The sequence below is a fragment of the Manacus vitellinus genome, unplaced genomic scaffold, assembly GCF_001715985.3.
Source record: "Manacus vitellinus isolate BGI_N305 unplaced genomic scaffold, ASM171598v3 scaffold_30_pilon, whole genome shotgun sequence".
NCBI classification, from domain to species: domain Eukaryota; kingdom Metazoa; phylum Chordata; class Aves; order Passeriformes; family Pipridae; genus Manacus; species Manacus vitellinus.
In genome coordinates, this window is record NW_021940291.1 from 7646495 (window position 1) to 7667528 (window position 21034).

Consider the following 21034-nt stretch of genomic DNA (forward strand, 5'->3'; position numbering starts at 1 on the left):
AAGGGTGATGTTGGGAAGCACTAGAGAACTCTGCTTCGTGCAATTTGTGTTTCTACCAGTATCTGCTTAAAATCTTTTTTTTATCCAGTGAAAACACAAGGAGGAAATGATATTAGCCAGCAGGGAGGTATGGAAAGGTTTAGGAACAATCTGCCTCCAAATGGAAACTCATTTCTGAACCCAGTCAGAACTAAAAGATGTGCTAAAAATAGCCAAAGAAATTGTTTTGCAGAAAATATAAGGCCATCAGCATTCATTTCTTCCCATCTCCCCCCACCCACCCCCACATCCATATATGCATTTTTAATACAAACAGAAAAGAGGGGGTTTCATACAGCAATTTGAATTGACTCTTGGATAATGAGGCCCTTGTTTAGGGCAAAAGGACAGCTGCAGACCCCAAAGAGTTCCCAGCAGCATGTGACCCATATTACTGAAGGGTTTTATCCTTTTTCTTCCCCAGTTTCATGCTGTCCCCCACCCCTGGCTGCTCAAGTCATCTTTCTACCACCATCACTTTCCTCCCCGCCATGCCAGCCGGGTTATCCAGATCTTCCTGAGCAGCCTGTTTTGGCTCTGCATCCTCACCCAGCTGGGTGCACCCAGCGCATTTCCACCCTCCCACCCCGCATTCAGTCTGCCCCCTCGCCCGTCTGTCTGTCTGTCTGTCCGTCCTTCTCGTGTCGACTGCTCGGAGAAAAGAGCCGGTGTCGATCTGGGGATAAGTGAGAAGGTTCCTGGGCTCTCCCACCGGGAGCTGCTCCCGGCATCCCGCGGCGTGTGCGCGCTGCCCTCTCCCGGCCGCGCCGGGGGCCGGGGCCGCTGGAGGCTGCTTGGAAAACTCACCCCCGGTGCCAGAGGTCTGGGGGTTTTTTTCCTCTACTTTTATTTTTTAACATCTCCATTTTCGGTCTTCGACTTTTGCTGCATTAGCTGAACCTGTGTCCTTCCTGTTTCTCTTCAGCACTCCAGAGAGCCAACAGCTTTCACTCCACAGCCCTAAATAAGTGTCAGAATTGGAGAAGAAAACTCCAGACAAGTGAGTAAAGCCTGAGAAGTGACTGTATTTTTTTATTCATGCTGGTTTTGATATTTCTGTCTCTTAATTATCTGCTTCCCCTTTTTTCCTTTACAAGTTTTGTATTTTGAGTCTCTAGATGAGAAAACAGATCTAAAACACATCAAATATTTCTTTTCCATTTTCTCATCCTTGAAAGATTGAATTCCCCTTCTGTGTGACTGTCCTCTATGTAATTACATCCATCAGTGAGTGGTGTCCTCTTTAATTCTCCAGATGAGAGCATGCACTCCTATCCCAGAGCTGCATATTTTGTCTCTAGCCCTGCCCACACCAATTGCTTTTGATCAGGTGCAACACTGGGTCTAACATCATGTCACGTATTTGAAATGCTGCTGGAGGTGCCTGTTTGCATCCTTCCACAGGTGCTCTGTCACCTCTTTTCTGTTGGGAAAAAAAAAATAACCAGGTAATATTTCTGGGTTTCTGAGAGAGAGAAAGCCAACAGCTGTCCCAAGAGCTGAGCTGGTGAAAACAGGTGTTATTGGTTCTTGTCCTCCAGCAGTTTCCCTTGGTTTGAGCTGACCTGTCTTTGCCCATGGGAATCACACAGGAATGTAGTGACTTTGACAGACTGGCTCTGTTCTCTACTCACTTCTGAAACAGTGTAGTCACCCCTCACAGCTGAGGCTGCATCTGGGTAACCTTTCTCTTGGGCTAGAGTCCCCAGACAAGCCAACCACCCTTAGTCACATCCTTGCTGCTTGGAACTGTGTTACCCGTCCCCCTTCAGCACAACCCTTTGGCAAGTGCACACACTTTCATCCCAAGATCCCACTGAGGGATCCCACTGAGGACTGGCAGGTACCTGCCAGGATTGACCTCACCAGTATTGGGGTTGGGTGAGCTTACCAGCATCTCAAACCCTGTCAAAGCTTTGTTAGAAATGCAGTTATAGGCTGGAGTGTTGACAATCCCAAGTGTGAAATGTGAATGTACAGCAGCAGAAAGAAGGGCTTTGTGCACGTGACCGGGTGCCACAGTTTCTGGTTCAGGAAACAGTGGGTTTTGGGGAATGGTGGTGACAGCTGCTCTTTAACCTGCCCTAAGCTTCCCTCTGCAACAAGGGGGATTTCTGCTGCCACTTGGAGTCCCAATTACCTTCAGACAAGTTGTATTTCTGCTTCTGAAACAAGTAGGACTCCTGTGCCCATTATAGTACCAGTGCTCAAGCAGAGGCATTTTGACTTGCTTGCTTTGAGTGCCCAAGAAAGCTTCAAAATCATTTGCAGGTGCCCACTGTGGGATGAATTTTTAGATCCCAAAAGCACCGAGCACTGTCACTACGCTCCCTCAGCCCCTTGGAGGCCCCGATGCCACAAGTCTGGGATAACTCAGTAAATCTCAGTACAGTATCTACAGGGCTATTTCATGGTCCTGAGGGAAGGCTCCCACCAAGCTCAGCTTCAGCAAACCCTCGCCTCCCTCTGGTCTATCCCCAGAGAAGCAGTTGTGGCAGATGGACAAGCAGACAGGGCTGCACTTCCAAGGCATGAGGCTTTGCCGTGCTCGGAGAGGCTGCACGGGGTGTACCACCCAGGGGAAGGCTCTGCCATGCCTAGGATGAGAAGGTGGAGCAGGTTGTTCTCCAAGGCCCATGGCATCTGTGTCAGCCTTGGCTCTGCTTCTGAGCATTTGGGATTGGCATATACACCAGAGTTTGGCTCCACCAAAGGATTGGATTTAAAACCTTGCCTTAATTGATCTCACTTGTTGAAAGCTCAGTCAAAATTTATGCTTATTCCAGATTTGAGGTGGGGGTAAGAAAGACAGAGAGGAAAGAGAATATTGGGGGTGAAGGGGGGCATCCCTCTTAACTAATTTTCAGCTTGTTCTCAGCAAGTACATTACTTAATGGTTTGCCAATTAATTTTCCCATAATTTTGTTAAAAATCTTCCACGTGCCTCAAGGGCTCTAGAGGGAGCTAGAAGCCTTTGAGAGGGTTGTGCTGCATGAATCTGCCTGAACCTCAAGTACGCTGTTAAAATGAGGTGTAAAGCACAGTCAGCATACAGTGGGAACAGAATAAAGGCATTTTTTAGTCTCTGGAGGAACACTAAGTCATAGTTTCTATATTTAATCCAATTTGATTACAGGAATTTTATATGATCATCAGTCACAGGGAAAAAAATCTGTCTCCTTTTCAGACATATTTCCCAAAACACATATGTTTCATAAACAGCGCAGGGTACACGGCCAAGAAAAGGAAATCAGTGTCACAGCTATATTGGCTGAAAGGCTCAGAGCAGGATATTACCTTTCAAAACCTTTAATCCCCATCGCCTGGCCACAGGGAACACTGTGCTCTTAATTTATCTTGGGATTTTGGGCCAAGCAGATCATGATAGTGCCCCAGGGAACTTTTTTTTTTTTAAAATCCTGTTTTGAAAGTGAAGCTGAAAATGTAGGTTCAGCGTGTTGGTGGGAATAAAACCATTATCCCTGTGACAGGAGGCAAGCTGTGAGTGTGTGTGGAGCAATGATCTCGTGTGTGCAGGCCCTGTCCTTGTGAGCTAATGCACGCCCACGAGAGCTGGAGTGGGAAGCAGTTCTCCCTGTGCCCTTACCCTGCAGACCCCTGGGCTGGGGGGTTTATGTCCCTGTGGGAGCTGTGGCTGTCGCTGCTGCAGCGGTTGTGTTTCCCCTCAGTGTGCTGAACCATGATATTTGCTCATGTCAGGAGGCTCAGGGCTTAGGCGGATCAGGCTAAACCCCCCTGGCTCACTTATGCAGGTGGTGGTATTTTTTTTTAATCCTAATTCTGGATTCTCATGTTTTCCCGTGGCTCAATTCACTTTATAAAGGTCAGCCCCTGGCTGCTGTCCCTGCAGCAGTTCCTTGACGAACTCCAGCACATTGTTTCCCTCCAATCTTGATTGAACATAACCAGTTGCATCAAGATTGGGTACAAATAGGTGAGACACTGAGAGGAAAGGAGACTTGGCCTCTCTCCCTGACTTGCCTTTGCTGAAGTTCACATGCAGGAACTGTCCTCTCTCCCTGGAGTCTCGTTTGTGTCCTTATTCAGTTGTTAATCCCTATGTAGAAGAACCAAAGTTTGCTTTGGGAACCTGCATGGATTTCAGAACTAATAGGTGGGTTTGGCAGGTAATAATTCAACTATAAATATACTTGTCATCTTATAGCTTGACATGGTAATATCTTGGCTCAGGGGTACTTCCATTTGTCCAAAGATTATTTATTGTGTAAAATTCCCACAGGCACAAATATTGGAAAGTTCTCCTAACTCTCTTCAGGTGCAAGTTGCCTCCCTACTTTCCCTTTCAGCAGTTCTACGTATGTTTGTACTAGTTTTGGTTCAAGGCCTTTAGTAATTAGTTACCTTGCCTGATCCTAGGAGAGCCCCCTACATGCTGCCTGTTTTCCTGGCTTGGGAGACTGTTTGGGATTATTTCTGTACTTATTGCCTGCAGATGGATGCCTTTCCCATTTTTCTTTTTCCCATTCCGATGAACAGCCCTCTCAGAGGTCACCCATTTTCTTCATTTCTCAGAACTACCCAAAGTTCAAGAGTCACAGGTTGTTTTGACTACCTCTGCCTCTGAGACCTGAAAGCCCTCTAAAGGGGGCTGGTTTTCCAGAAAGTTTCCTGGAACTCAAAAGCTGCTTCACTACATCCAGCCAAAAAGTGGAAGCAGTTCAAGTCCACCGCTGGAAATATCAGCACGTGTTTGGCACAGCATGCACACACAGAGTGAGGCCATAAACTTCAATATTGTAGGTCACTTCTTTGGGTACAGCTGTATCCAGGTGACTGTTTCATTTTCTAGTCTCATTCTTTAGTTGTGAACTTTATTTAAGACAAAATCAATAGCAATGTGACAGTGAAATTTGTGTCTTTGACAGGCTTTCCTCTGCTGTCCAGCAAGAAACCTGGGCTACACTGGAAGGACAGCTCAGGCAGCTGTCAGAGCGGTCCTGGAGAGGGTCATTCCCAAACACAGGTATGAAGGAGAATTGTGCAGAGCAGAGTGAGTGTAACTACTGTTGGGGCATGTCTGCTCTTGGCAGGCTGTCTGGGCATCCTCTACTCTTTCAACTAGTTTTGGTCCTCACAGTAACCGCTGAAGTTGGAGTTATGCTTGTGCTGTACAGAAGGAGGAGAACTTGCTCTGGTTTGATATGATCATTCCCAAATCAAGCGTCTCAGTCACGTTTGCTGTGGGACTCAGACCTCGACTACATGAAGACTTAGGCACTAATCTGTGGCATCAGTCATGAAATCATAGAGTGGTTTAGGTTGGAAAAGACCTCTAAGATCATTGAGTCCAACCATTAACCCAGCCCTACCAGGTCCAACACTAAACTATGTCCCCAAGTGCCACATCTACGTGTCTTTTAAATACCTCCAAAGATGATGATTACACCGCTTCCCTGGGCAGCCTGTTCCAGTGCTTCATGACTGTTTCAGTGAAGAAATTTTTCCAAATATACAATCTAAACCTCTCCTGGCACAACTTGAGACTGTTTCCTCTCATCCTGTCACTTCTTACATGGGAGTAGAGACCGTTCCTCACCTCACTACAACCTCCTTTTGGGTAGTTGTGGAGAACATTGAAGTCTCCACCAGATCTTCTTTACTCCAGGCTATACACCCCCAGCTCCTTCAGCTGTTCCTTAGTCCTACACTCCAGAACCTTCACCAGCTCTGTTGCTCTTCTCTGGACATGCTCCAGCACCAAAATATCTTTCTTGTAGTGAGTTGCCCAAAACTGAACACAGTAGGTAGGCACTGCCACCCTACCCTTCCCTCACAATGTAGGGCTTAGCTGCCACTGGTATTTCCTTTGTGCTTCTACCCAAAGGAGAGGAAATCCCTGAAAGCTCTGTCCCATGCTCCTCTCAAGCTGGCTGTTGATCTCTCCATGTGCCCATGGGGCTGGATGGAAACGTGTGGCACGTTGGGCAGGGCCATGTGCCAGCAGCAATGGGCGGGGTGGGAGGGTATCACATCTGAGTGGCTGAAATGCCCCTTGATCACTGGGCAAAAGCCAAGTCCCAGCTGTGACCTTGGAGAGCAAATGTGGGAGCCGAGGTAAGGGCTTGCATGGTGCCAGCCATGGAAAACCTGGCATAGGAGATTCTGCTGTTAGAGCCTTTAGACGTAGGTGTCCCATGTCTAATGTTTTGCCCTTGCCTCAAGTGGGCAGAAGATTTCTAAACTTGCAGCAGGCCCTGGGCTCCACACCTCCCACTGCTCAGGAGTATCTTCTGCTTCCTTCAGGACCTAGGATTTCCATTGTATTTTAGGGGGTTTTAATTGATTATTTTTTTTTTAAGGCTGAGGAAGGGTGGACCTGCCCTAAGTGCAGCACTGCAGCAGGAGTCATGACCGACCATCCTGAGCAAAGGGCAGCACGTCCCTGGACTGGGAGCCAGGTGGAGCGGGGGCCAGCCCACATCCTCTGTGCCCTAGCCAGTTGTCCTCACCCTTGGGTTAAACATGATTAATATTGCTTGACCTCAGGGCCTGTGTTAGAAAAAAAATCAACTCTTCCACATCCATGGTGGTAGTTGAAATCCGGTGCAGGACAATGGGACCAGGAAGGGAATGTCCCAGGGGAGCAGAGCTGCACAATGCTGCCTTCCCACTGTGCACAAGGAGAGGTGACTCCATGCAGGTCCTGTTCTACAAGCAGTGCTTAGTGACCTTTTTCTTAAAGAGTAAGGATTAAGAGGGTGTTCATTTGTTTGTTGGTGTTTCTTACGTTTTTCTATCCGAGGTCCTGGCCAGTAATAACTTTAGTCTTCAAATACAACTGTGAAATGGAGAGGAATCATTACTGCTTTAGTTCTGGTGCTTATGGGAAATGAGAAGCCAGACAGATTAATGGCTTCACCCATGTGAATTTGGGTATCTGGCACGTAAATGGAAACAGGAATTGAATCTTCACGCCATCCATTATCATGTAGCACTGATGATAAAATGCCTCCCTTTTAAAAGGAAGAAAGAACTCAAGTTTTGGTCTGCTTGCTAGATAATGTGGATATTTATCCTTGTTATGATCTTCAGCAGAAGATTTTGGTGGCTGAAGTAATGAATTTAAACCTTTACCAAAGGAAAAATGTCATGAGAGAGAACTAACTGAATTGTTTAAAACTACCATCTTGCATTTTATAGTCTTTTTTGGGTCACTTCTTTAATTTCTACCTCTGCTATGTAAGCATGCAGTATTATAAAAGCATTTGGAGAGGATGGATGATGGTCTCTTGTGCTTGCTCAAAACACTAAGGTGATGCAACTGGAACACACACAGGAGAATAGAGCAGATCTGCTCCTGTCTATTTTCCTGGAGATAGGATTGTTTCTTTCTAAGGAAAATATTAAAGGCAATTCATAAAGATATGACAGATTCTTAGCATGAATGACATTATTTTTAGACTATTAAAATCTCCAGTAATATTAGATCTCCACTCCTAGAGAAATATTAGCCCTTTAGGAAGAAAAGCTTTTCTTAATTTATTTTCATCTACATATGTTTGTGTGTATAAATTAAATATTATGTTTATTATTATTATTATGTTAGGATTAAAATGGATTAAAATATTATATGAAATAAAAGATACACAAGGCAGTATTTTTCTATCACTAAAATAATCTTTTTTTTTTTCACGCACATCACAGTCGGCTTCTTACAATAGACCACCAGAAACTACAAGAGGACATTTGAAACCCTACAGCCCAGTATTTCAAAGAAAAGAAAAAGCCAGAGAGATGCCTGAAAACACATATTGCTATGTCCCTCATTGTTCTTTTCAGAGCAGCACCACGGGTTCTCCAAGGACCTCTCCTGGAAATGGGAAACTGGTTGTTGATTTTTACGAGCCTGAAGATACAGATAGTGACTCTGGGACATACTCAGCCCAGGACTGGAAGGAAAAAACACGGAAACATATCTCTGAACCGGAAGATTTTAATAAGAAGACAAAAGAGCTGTCATCTCTGGATTTGAAAGGAAAAGATGGCAAAAATACCAAGCCTGAGCGAGAATTAAAGGAGGCAAAAAAGAGGCTGGGGCTTTGTACTCGACAGCAACCCTTGTTTGACTCAAAGAGAACAGACTTAGGTGGAACCAGGGCAGGGTATCAAAACAATGGAGCCCTGTGGACTACAGAGAAGAAGGATGATGACTGCAGAAAAAATGTGTTCAAACGATCTGGTTGTCCTGTGCCTCTTGAAATTGCAGATGATGCTCTGCCAGCTTTGCCAGTTGACACAAAAGAGGCTCTGAGGAGTCTGGATGCAGTTTCCAGGCAGCACACGACCAGCCAGCCAAAATCACCACTGCGGATCATTGCCAATGCTATCAAAAGGTCCATTTTGGAGCCTCTAACCTCAGCTCCAGGAGGACTGAAGCAGGACTCAGAGAGCAAAACCAAAGCCTCTTCAGAACAAGCTTTCTTCAGCTTCCCCAGTGCTCCTGGTTATTCCCTAAGCCAAAGGAACACTAACAACAATAACACTCAGATACAGGATCCTAAAGTAGGGGAGTGGGCAGGAGAATATTTAGGAGATGGAAGCCCTTTCTCAAATGCATCTAATTTTTCTGTCAGCTCCAAAGAGATATCTCTAAGGGATTACAGTGAACAGGTATCCCTCACATCCTCCAGTCCTCACATCAGGCTTCCCAACACAACCAGTATACCTCAGAAATCATCTTGCACTAGGATGGAGGATGTCCCGGGACTCCTAGAAAAGTTTACCTTTAAAGACACTCCTCCAGGGACTCCCATGGATGACATGTGTATCCGTAAGGAAAAATCCACTCTTCTTTCATCTCCAAAGCCCAAGAACACCTCCAAGGACAATCTGGATGACTCTGCACAAAAAGGTAGCCTTGGATTGCTCTTCAGTAGACTGAGAAGTAAAGCTCATGAAAGAGAAGGGAATTCCTCGATGTCATCTCTGCTTTTCCTGAAGGACCATTCTCCAGACGACAGGTTGTGCTACCCTTCCACAGGTGAGGACCTGAGTGGAATTATTTTGTTGCTGCTATTATTATCATTATTATTGTTGTTATTATTATTGTGTAATAGCACTTAACCTTTAAAAGCCCTGTGCGTGATCATGCAAACACATATCTGTTGTATGTTATGTTTAATTTGTAGTTACTTTCTACATAAGAAGACTTAATAAATATAGTGTAATAAGCACCTTATTGACCCACGGTGACCTATTTGAAAGTCTATCTGGGCAGTGATTAAAAGGCATCAATTTTCATGTTTGCTTGCAAGAACAAGGTTAGTATTAAAATTGCAGGCAAGTCCAAGAAATGTTGATGTCAGACAAAGAGCAGTCTGAGTAATGTGAGCATAGGCTCAAAAAGAATTAGCTGCAACACAGTTTCAGGGATGAAATACGAGGCATGAGAGCTGCACCCACCTGTCTTTGTGATCCATCTTTCCACGAGCCCACTGCAGAAAGACTCAGTTGTTTAACTGAATAACCTATTGAATTTTATTGGCAAACCCGTTTGTTTCTTACTTTAATAAATTTCAACCCCAAATATAACCCCAAACTGCAGCACTAAAATCTGTATGTAAAATGTGAAGTCACTGAAATGTACCCACTGAGCTGCCAGACCCTTTTGCATCCCTTCTGCTTCAGAACTGCTGCATAACTGTGAGGAAGAGAGACAGCATGTAAGAGACTTGATCTGAAGCTCATTAAAATTGATAGAATAACTCCTGCTCTCATTCCTGAGTTTTTGGGTTGGACTTTGGAGCATCCTTTATCTAACAGCTCACAAAACCAGGCATCCCCATTGAGCCAGAAGTTGCTGAGGACTGCACTGAAGCCACAGAGAGTTGCTATTCACACTTGTAAAGCTGTGGCCCTTAATTGGAAGCTTTTTTGGAGTTTATACCTGGTCATCACCCATCAACTGAGCCAAGTTGACTTGCTCTTAACAAAATGTGTTACAGTAATTGGTATGCTGTGGTCCTGCTAAAATGGGAAAAGTTCTTGTTAGGTATGAATAATGCTTTACTTTATTTATGTTTTAAATATTTTGGGAAAACACGCTGGTTTGATATGTGTTGCATTCCTCTGCTATGGAAGCCAAATGAGGATTCTTAAATTGTTACAGTTATTGACTATAGCCATTGAAAAATCTGTTTAGATTAAAAAAAAAAGTGAAGCTCTGATCCAGCCATTGCCCAGTAATCTGTCGTTTTCAACATTTCAACATTGCAGCTCCCTGAATTTTTTCAAAATTCATATTTGAGTAAATCAAACTGGTGAAGAGCCAAGTCCTGCTTGGCTCTCTAAAATGACATTTCTGTCTCATATTGGCACTTGTCTGAGGCCCAGACTTGCCAAACTTCAGTCTGATGACGAGCTTTAGCCTACATTTCATGTCATTATTTTTCTTTCTTGAAATTTACCACAAATCACAGAAAACTTCTTTAATGAAAAGAAAGTATTCCCAGCACCTTGCAGAGAGCAATTTAATGAGACTCTCATACTTCTCTTGGCTCTTTATAGTGGGACTTTTCTATCCTGTTTGAGGCCAAACTGTTTTTGTGCAAGTATGGTTGGTATTACATTACACTGGTGTTTTCTCCCTCAGTGGCTTGTGGAGCCAAAGAATGAGCTGGATGATAAAAGTCCTTGGGCTTGAGATGAGACTGGGCAAGCTCACTGCAGAGAAATCCCCTGAGGAGTAACCAAATACTTAGAAACCAATATTCCAATATTGAGCACTCCTGAACTGAAAAATCTTTGGAGGCCAGGCGAGTGTTGAGGGGAGGAATCACATGCCTGTAGCATTCCTTTAGACATACAGTGCTGGAAACAGATTGGAAAGGACCTTCCAGTCTCACCTTACCCATCTACTCCTGTGCTTTGTGGCTCATCTTTCCTTACACCTCGGCTTACTTCAGCTGCAAACACACATCCAGATGTCTTTCCTATGCTGATGACCCAGGTGTCTGTCCAAACTAAAACTATGTTCTGTCCTTCTGTCCTCTCCTGCCAAGTGTTCAGCCCCCAGCTGAAGCTCAGCATCAAGAATCATGAGATCTTAGCAGCAGATTGCCTGTCATTCAAACTTACACCTGCAGTTGCACCTTCCTTGTGGATCATACCAGTTTCTCATGTCCAGACCTGGTTTGAAGGCTTTCTGCCTAACACTATCCCTCTGTTTCATAAGAACTAGTCCTTATAGCTCCTTGGAAATTTTGGGCCATGCAAAGATCCAGGTGGACAGACTGCTTGTGTGAGACCTAGACAGAGCTTACTGAAGCAATGGGGGTTCGTGCACACTTTTCAGTGAAAGACTGGCTTAAAAAAAAAAATAAATCCAAAGTTTGCTGTAGAATAGACAACTGTGCAAATAACCACACCGGAGTTCCTAAGTGCAATTCCAGATTTTTGATATCTTTGAGGCTTTTGTCTTTTGATTCCGCCTTTGTGTTTCAAACTGCAGTGAATACCTCCCAAAAAATTGATCAATAAAAGTGTTCAATCAGATGATTAACTGTTCTCTCCTAAGCCAAGTTCCCCTTTTGAAATTCAAAAAAATGCCAAAGTGCCATATTAATTACTGGTACGAAAAGTCATTAGTACAACAGGAGATCAACAGTAAAAAGAGATTTAAGCCAGGTTGTGTGAGCATAGCAGTCAGCAGTGTTTGTAGGGAGACGAAGTGGTGGATCCAGGGATTACTTTTTATGTACAGACAGGCCTTCTGGAGACCAGTCCCTGAGGGTGATTGTTTGTCAGCAGATGTGTGTGACTCTGGGTTTGCTTCTTGATAGAGATGGAGACATAGGAGGAGTATTTCTGTCCCTGACAAAGTAGGGATCATGTGAAAACATTCCTAGAATTGTTCCTTACATGAGATGAGAGTTGTTATAACTCAGTGTCTGTGTGTTGTTTACATGGCACACATCATTAAGCAGGACAACCAATTCATCTGATGAGAAAATTTAGCATGAATTCACTTTGCTGATTTTGTGATTGAAAAAGGGATTTTTAGATTGAAAAGGGATTGCTTGCAAATAATTCAGGTTCCCGTTATTGTATCTTTGTACCACAGAAAGTCTGTGTGTTTGCAGTGCTCTGGTCAGCAAGGACACTGCTTTCACAGTGATTTTGTATTTTGGCATGGGAACTGAGGCAGTAGAAGATGAAATTTCATGTCTAAAACCACATGAGAAATCTATAGAGAAGCAGAGATGTGAAGTGAAATAACCAAGCCCTCTCTTGATTTCTACTGACCATTCTTTTCATCTCCTTCCTCATGCCAATTTCCATCTGGTTTTAAACATCAGTGCCCCAAGAGATATGTGTAACTTTGCCTCTCTGTTGTAAAATGCTGAAGTACTTACAGTGGTCATGATTAACTCCCATGACTTCTAAAAATATGCAATCTTGGACACTTACAGAGGAAGCCAACAGATTAGTATAACATTATGTTATAAAAACAGTTCCTGCTCCAAGACAGTTCTGTGTATTTAGGCTGCAGTCATTACCATGACACAAACACACCCCAGGAAAGGGAGGTTGAGCTGGGACAGGCAGACTGGCGGCAGTGATGGTTTTCCCTATAAATCTCCAGGACAATCAGCAGTGCTCCCACGTCTAAGAGAAGGTAGTGCCTTCTTAACCTCTTCATGTGACATCTCACTCATTGTTCAGAGGCCTTCAAGTTTCCGGGGAATATGAGTACCTTGGATGTGTATCTTAAGGGAAAGGTTCTCAAAGCACTGCACTTTGGTCCAGTTGATCCCCCAGGGTACAGTGAGGCATTCAGTGATGGCCTTCAGTGGCAGCAGGCTTAGGCCAAAGTGTCTTTGACACTCACCCTTGGATTGTCGAGCTGTAACAAACTGGCCATAGGAAGGAATTTTAATTTTATGGGTATAACTTTTCCTATCTCTTATGATGCACACATATGAGGCTACCAAGTCTTAATATCAAGAACTGGAGGTTTCCTCCACCAATATACATTGAAGTGTATTCTGTGACTCTGTCAGGCTCACTAACAATTAATGACAATAATAATTAATACTGTTTTCTGTTATTTGACATCTGTAAATCAGGTATGCTGGAAAAGTCTCTTGACCAAACTCCTGGTAGCTACTGTGAGGTGGAGACCAAGAATAGACTAATATAGGTTTCAGAAATATTTTTCCTTTGCCCTTTATAGTTGAAGGGCAAAGGAACAAACTAATACTGTGACTGACCACTCCTAGTGATCCAAAATCTTGTTGTATGTGGAGGAAAAGCTCTATATGTTAATTTGAAAGTTAGGGGGATGCTAGAGTACTTAAGAAGTAAGACATATGTAATAAATAACACCCCATCTGAAGGGATGAGATGACTGTAAAGATAAAACCCAAGTCTAGAAGACTTGAGTTAATATTTGGAAAAAAAACATACGTTTTAGAGATCTGTTCTGTAGCCTATTGAGCTTTAAGGCTTGGCATATTTGAAGTAGACAAATTATTTTTGTGGCAGTTCAAAGTTTCAGATTTTAATGATCTAGTAAGTGTGAAAGTCCCTAAGTTGAATATTTTTATGTGTGAACTCCTTGTCCAAATCCTCACAGCTGGTGGCTAAATTCTGCCTATCCCACCCCTTTCTGTTTGAGGGGGTTTTTGGGTTTTGGTTTGGGGTTTTTTTGTTTGGTTGATTTGGTTTGGGTTTTTTTCAAAAAAACGTGTGGTATTTTTTTCTAACTCTGCATGAAGCAAGTTCATTCTGTGAGGTAATTTCTTGCTATGGTTGCTATAGTTGTCTTGAAGTTGAAATTTGCATCTGGGGTACACTTTAGAGCAGAGTTCTGGTCTCTCTCACGAAGAAATAGCCAAAGAAAATTAGCTGAGCAGAGCACTGAGTGGCTACCCTTTTAATGTTGAAAGAAATGCACTGTCTCCCATTGTTTCTGTATCTGTGAAAAGTGACAGGGCCACACATTTGGGAGCCAAAAACCTGACCTCTTATCCCAGTTCTGTCACTCTTTTTGCTCTGTGTTTCCAGACACCTCATGCTTCAGTTATCCCCATTATGTTAGCAAGAACATCATGCTGTGAAATGTGTTTGCAATAATGGGACAATGAGCACAGGTAGAACCATCAGGTGCCTCATCACCGAGTAGGTCATGTGTTCCTTCATTCTGCAGCATTCCCAGGTGGAGACCATGAAGGGTGCTGATCACAGTTGGGTGACTGTTGCCTCCCAGGGTTTTGGCTACTGAGTCCCTTGAGAGGCTGAGCTGTTTGGGGCAGTCTAAATGTCTTTTCTCTGCAGAGCAAGGTGCAAATACCTGCCTCTCCATAACAGAGAGGCATTGGGAGGACTGTGGAGGAGGTTATGAATCTATTCCATGCACAAGCATCAGATTCTTTGTGCTTATGAGATAGGCCTTGGAAGTCCTTGGGGAGGTCACTGACCCTCTCTCTGTCCCAGAAAGACAGAGAGTTCCTGAGTCACACCCCCAAGGAGGAAGCAGGTGCCCTTTTGTTAGAGCAGGCTGCTTTTCCTCCAGACCTTGTAACACTTTTTAAATTATTGATATCACTCAGAGGGGAGGACAGGAGGAAGCAGTTGCTTATTCCCAGCACAGCTGAGAGAAGAAAGGGAGTGTGTAATTGCTTGTGTTTCCAGCCCTCCTGGGCTGTAAGGTTTGCCCTTTGCATACTGTGGAATTTGATTTCTCCAGTGGTATGACCACAGGGTAGTTACTGCAATCTTTTTGTTGCTCAGGGATAAGCAAGATGGGAGAGTTTACTCACTAAAAGGACAGATGCCTCCCACACCTGGGAAGGGCTGTATGTCTGACTGTCCCTGCTGGGGACAGAGATGGAGTGCAGCTGGGAAGGCACTCCTGTCCACAGAGCGTGGGGCACTGTGTGGCACTGGCCTCACCCCAGCAATTGTGAGCTGTCAGAGAGTCCCTGGCAGGTCAGCAAGTGGGAGCTGTGTCCCTCCTCCAAGATGTGGGGTGGCAACTTGGGCATTTCTGGAGCAGAGTCACCTGGGAGGCTGGAGACCTACCTGGAGGGCTATTGCAGCTCCCTGCCTTCACTTGCAGGTATCTGCTGCCCAAGGACCTGAATCACAAAAAGAATGGTGAGACCCAAATCTGCTCCACTGAGCCAAGCATGAGCTTGCAGCTTCACTGAGCACAAGGACTGGGTGCTTCTAAAACTGAGATTGCTGAGAAAAATCAGAATTTCTGCCTCAAATTACTTGGATTTGTATTTATTCTTTACTGTCTGGGGTGAATAAGTTTCATGGATCCTGATTTTAAATTAGGGCTAGAGACAAAAGTCTGACTTCAGGACTCTGCTCCAGAACAAGGCAAAGAAGAAACATTTACACTGGGAGAATGGGAAATAATTTTAATCTGAATACAACTTGCACCTAGAAAGCCAACTGTTACCTAGCAGATACAAAGAAAAACAAACACTGTTAGCTTTAAATAATGTACATTTCCAAGATGCCCAGCTGTTAATCATTAACACTGTAGCAGGTTGAAGCATAGAGACAGATGTTCCAAAAGCGGTTTTATTTTCTGAAATAAAGAGAATGAAGCTATGCATTAGACAAATTAAGAAGAAATTCAAATATTTGCACCCAGTTGAAACAAGATGCTGGAAAAACAGGCATGATAAAATTGCTGCAATTAAATGTAATTTAATTTATAATTCTGAAAGCATGCTTTTTCCAAGGGCAGGCTTTGAGTTTTCCTTATGGAGTGTACGTATTGTTGTGATGTATGGATTTTCCTGACTTCTTATGGCATTTTAATCAACAGTCCAATGATGTGATAATATTCCTAAAGCAGAAAAATAAGTGACGTTTGTTTAGACATAATTAATGAAATATTTATGTTGCATGAGGCTGTGTGATAAAGCCTTGTTCTCTTAGTCCATTTGCTTCTGATTACATTTGTGATTTTTTTATATGACCAGACATTCTGACGCCAACTATTTTACACTGAGCAGATGTCATGTAGTAAAAATGGGTGCCAGATGCTACAAGCCACATAAGGGTAATTTGTTTAAGAGCTGGCTCAGACTTTGTGCATTCAATTACACTGTATAGTGAGCCTTATACAATCATTTGGGTAATATGGCTAACTTCAGATATACATTTTAATGAATGTTGAGTGCATTCAGAACAGCGAGCTACATGCAGGGTGCTCAAAGAATTAATTTATTTGTATGTAGTACCTAAAAAAAAATATATATATATATACACAGGCAACTTTTGACAGGGATCAAAAATTTAATTAGTGCTGTCAGCTGAATTTCCAAATTGCTCTAGGTGATGCTGATTAGAATTCAGGGCAGGTGCAAAGTGTCTGTTCAAGTTAAAGAACAGTATTTTTTGCTTCACTGACTATTTTGTTCCTGCATTTTAGGATGTGAACACCTACCTGTCAGAAAACAAGCTAGTGAGTATTCGACTTCGTCCTCTGATGATGAATTTGAATTCAAGCCTTCATTAACACACAAGGTAATCTTTGCTTGGGAACAAAAGGGTATTTCCTTAGTTGGACTGTATTTAAGATTCATCATGTGATTTTGATCTAAACCACACAGCAATTTCTCCAAGTGGGGATTGGGATGTTGGAGGTTACGTGTCAGGGAGGGAAAATACATTAAAAGTCTTTAAGACAGATGAACACCAACATTTCTTTTTCCTCTTTGGGTCTTTAATTCCCCCAGGTTATACCAGTGTTGACAGAGGAGGTCTTAATTTGACAAGCAGGCATGTTTCACTGAAACCACTTTGAAGCTGCATTCTTAAGTGGCCTTAATATGTAGCCCAACAAGCAAACTGTTGAAAAAATTAAACCAAACAGATGCAGATTTCCTTTGGGGAAATACAGCTTCGTTTGAGAAGTGCTACAGGCAGGTTGCCTGGAAAACACTCTGTTTATCCTAATCAGCACAAGTGTGTGAGCCACGAAGCCACACCCAGACCCTTTACACCAAAAGGGCCGACTGCCCACCTGGGTCCTGAGCCCTCCCATGGCGAGCAAGAGCCGTGGGGTTAAAGCACAGTGAACTCTGAGTACCCAGCTCTGGTGTGAGGGAACAGAGCTTTTGTTGACTGAATAGCTCGTGGGAAATGTGTTTACCTCTTTACTGTGAAGGATATCTGTGAGTGGAACTAATAATATGAGGTGGCCTTTCGATTTGTTGTCTTTTGGCGGGGTGGGGTGGGGGGTTGCGAAGAGGAAGGAAAACAAAGTACAGTACACGGAAAAGTCAGCCAAGCTGAAGTGAGACTTTGAATGGAAACCTGGTTGTGCAGCTCCAGAGGAACCGAAATGCCATGAGGAAGAAGCACAGCAATGTGTGACAGCGCTTGTCACCAGTGGCTCAGTGTCAGGATGCGCTGAGATGTCAGAAATCTTCTCTTGGCTTTCCTGTTACGGGAAGGACAGTCTATAGCAGGATAACGTTATGGTGAATTAAATAAGGTTTAAACAAAACAGAGAAAAGAAGAGAGACATGGGAGCCACCTGGATCGAAGCAACCCCCGACAGTCCAGGCAGGGAGAAGGCAGCTCTCCAGGCAGCTGCCAGAAATGGAGTGAACAAGCAGCTGTCACACCCGGACATTAGCAGCGATTCAGTTTTGATGCACATGCCCCACTCAGCATGTTTCTTTCAGCTGCCTCCTACCAGTTCTGGCTGCTATTTTGTCAGTGCCACCACTGGTACCTGGCAAAACTCGGTGGGAAAAATTTTAGTGGCTTCCTGACTGGTTAATTATTTAATTATCTTGTCTACGGTGCTCATATATTCTGTCTCCTCCAAAACAGGAACACCACAGCCTTGAAGCACTTCAGGTTAGCTTGGGTCAAAGGCAAGACAGAGCAATGGCAGGCAATTCCCTAACCAGCCCTGCAGCATTTGCTGCCCAGGTCTCCTGGCAGCAGCAACAGGTGCCTGGGGAAAGGCAAAAACCACTGTAATGCAGTAGAGAAATGACACTGGGGAAGGTTTTGTGGGGCTTCAGGTGGTGTCCTGTGATGGCTGGCTGTTTCAGCTGTGTCCCTCTTACTGTGTTACAAGAGATCCAAAGTGAATTTTTCTACTTAGCAGCTGTAGCAGTAGAAATGGGTTTGAGTTTCCTTAAACTGGTGCTTCCCTCACCCGGTGCCTGGCCACATATGGTAGGATGCTGTATAGAGTCAGCTTTGTGATTCAAACGTTTTTAGAGATAGACACAGTTCACACTCACTTAGGGTTGCATGAAGAGCTTGTAATGATTTGAAGTCAATGTAAGCAAATGCTTGTTTCATTTTGGTTAGGTTGCCCCAAGCACCCTTCAGTAGCTCACCTCACTTTTAGCTGGGGGTCAGGTTAGATGATCTCCAGAGGTTTGTCCCTACCTCAGCAGCTCTGTAATTTTGGGGAAGGTTTGAGGAAACCTGTAATTAGTGTACTTATGCTTTGATTACCTTTTCTCTTTCTCTCTCTTTTGTAGGCAAAAAGAGCTCTCAGGAGGAGAAGGAAGCTGGAGAAGGAGACAAAGCAGTTGATTAAACAAGAGGAGCTGAAGAGGCTTCACAAAGCACAGGTGAAAATGTAGCTTGCAGATGCCCCCTTTGTCTCCCAAGAGTGACTAGTGAGGATGGGGGTACCCAAAGTGAGCTCTGCACCTCCCCTCACTCCTCGCTGCTGCTCACTGCCTTTTGTGCTCAAGTTCCCCCAACCATCAGGAGCAGGAAGGTGTATGTGGCAGGGCCCTGCATCTCTCTTTGTGTGACAAATCCACGTGCGCCCCAGGAGATCATCCTAATTTTGTAATTGTGTGTGAAGAACAGTAGGGAATAGTGACTGGCTATAAGAGGAGAATGAACTGAAAAGAGAAAGAGAAGGGGAAATAACATCAACCCCATAGAATGTAAGAAACTGAGGTACTACCTCTATGTACAGCAGGAGGATACAAAAATGTGGCAGTGGCTTTTGTTCTCCCTCTGCCATAACAATGGAAGTGAACCGATTTCTTTTTTAATGATGGAAAGTCACTTCATTTTGTACATTTTCTCTTCAGAAAATGCTGGGAAAGCTCTAGACTCTACTGAAGTGTTGTTATTTCCAGTTACAGTTTAAGATTTGTGAACGCACTTCTGCACAGTTTGGTCTCAGATGTGTTTTAATACAAAGTGGGAGCAACTATGTTGTAGTTTTTATCTGAGAATTGTAAATTATCTCAAGGTAAAATTAGATGCATACATGCCTTCTCTGACTTTACTGGTTTGGGGAAACAATCAAGTCCAAACTTTTTGAGTCATCTCACATGTTTGTTAGGCTGTTGTTGAGGGTTTGGCTTGGAATGCCCTAACACAACCTGAAATGGGAACTGCTGAACATACATCTTTGACATTTCAACCTTTTAAGGTGTTTCATGCCTATTAGCCCCACGACACCTCTGAAAAATCTTATTTAAAAAGGGATGGACAATGAATGTGGAAGTCCTTCCTGAAGTGCCACTGAATTATCACTTCTTAGCTGTTAGACCCTTTTCTTTCTAGGTCGAAAGCTTGTGAAATATGAAAGCAAAACAAACAACAAAAACCCATGGACAGCAAAATAGATAGCAGAGCTTTCTAGCTGTAAATATTTATATTTATATGAGCTTTATTCATGTAACATCACAGAATATGTGTCTCTGAATATGTAAGGTATTGACTTTTTACACCCTGTGAGACCCAGATGATCTCTATGATCTCTGATTTACAATGGGAGAGCTAAAGCTCAGAAAAACTGAGGTTCTTCTGGTACCTATCATACTTACCCACATAAAAATGCCATAGATACCTAGTGGAATTATTAAATTGCTCAGGCGCCTGGTACACTCAATGAGTTGGCAAGAGCCAGGACTCCTCTGAGACCTTTTCAAGCTGTTTCTCTAACCACTGAGACCATCTTTTGTCTCCTGAATTCTGAAGTTATGTCTGTAGCTTTTATATCATTACAATTTTGCAGGCAGTCCAACGCCAACTAGAAGAGTTGGAGGAAAGACAAAGAACTCTGGAGATTTCTGGTGTCGAACTGGAGAGAGAACTAAGAGGAGAAGCAGGTACACAGAGCAGTTGTTTTTTGTTTGGCAGTGTTTTTTTTAACCTGTTTCAAAGCAGAGGGATTTAATGATTATCATGAAATAATTTGGTGTGAAATCTGAAAAGAAACAATAACTGGAAGGACAAAAATAATTGTTTAACCTTTTTCTTTGAGCTCTGTTAGCTCACATTGAATGCTATGAATTTTTTGTTGGGTATCACAGATTTGGAATTATTTACCTTGCTGTTGAACCTGAAACTATATTTTGCCCCACTCCCCAACGTGCCTCTTTTTTTTTTTTTTGAGTCCCATCCTGAGCTTAATTTCATCTTTTATAGGGAACCAGTGAGGTTTCCAGGAGCTGTATCTCAGTTACCAAGCCAGCAGCAGCCTGTGCCTAGTAACAGAGTCCTTAATGACTTCTCCTGGAGTGTGAAATGCCATTAATATGATTAGAGCCAGTGGCCATGCTATAGCAACAGCAGCATGCAGGCACAGAGACCTTAACAGTGCAGCTTTTCCCTCAATGGGCAGAAGATTACAGGGACATCATCCTGGCCTCAACCAGAAGCAAGACTTTCCCTCTGATGTGCTGACAGTCCCAGCACCCAGGGCTGCAGCGTCCTGCCACTGGCCCAGCCTTGCCACTGCTCCCCAGCACACACGGGGTGAAGCTGGGGAGACCTTCCAGAGAGGGAAGGGACATCTGGGGGCTCCTGCCAGGCTCAAAATGAGGATGGGACTACACATGCCTGTAAGGAACTTCAGAGGGGGCTGTGGTTCTGTGCTGAAGGGACTCTGGTGAGCTGACAACCTGAGTGCAAGCGTGTCTTTATTTACCTCTGCGTCAGAAAACTGAACCTTGTGCTTTCATGACAGGCAGTTGCACAACACAGA

The 21034-nt window shown here is 43.7% G+C and overlaps 1 protein-coding gene across 1 annotated transcript in view; it reads left to right on the plus strand.

Annotated features, from left to right (window-relative positions):
• MICAL2 (microtubule associated monooxygenase, calponin and LIM domain containing 2) overlaps positions 1–21034 on the plus strand; it is a 146954-nt gene that overhangs the window by 117942 nt on the left and 7978 nt on the right. The window contains exons 30-35 of the mRNA XM_018076037.3: positions 965–1039; positions 4947–5044; positions 7726–9061; positions 16478–16572; positions 18558–18650; positions 20063–20156. Coding sequence (XP_017931526.2) covers positions 965–1039; positions 4947–5044; positions 7726–9061; positions 16478–16572; positions 18558–18650; positions 20063–20156 — 1791 coding nt within the window. The remainder of the gene's footprint in view (positions 1–964; positions 1040–4946; positions 5045–7725; positions 9062–16477; positions 16573–18557; positions 18651–20062; positions 20157–21034) is intronic.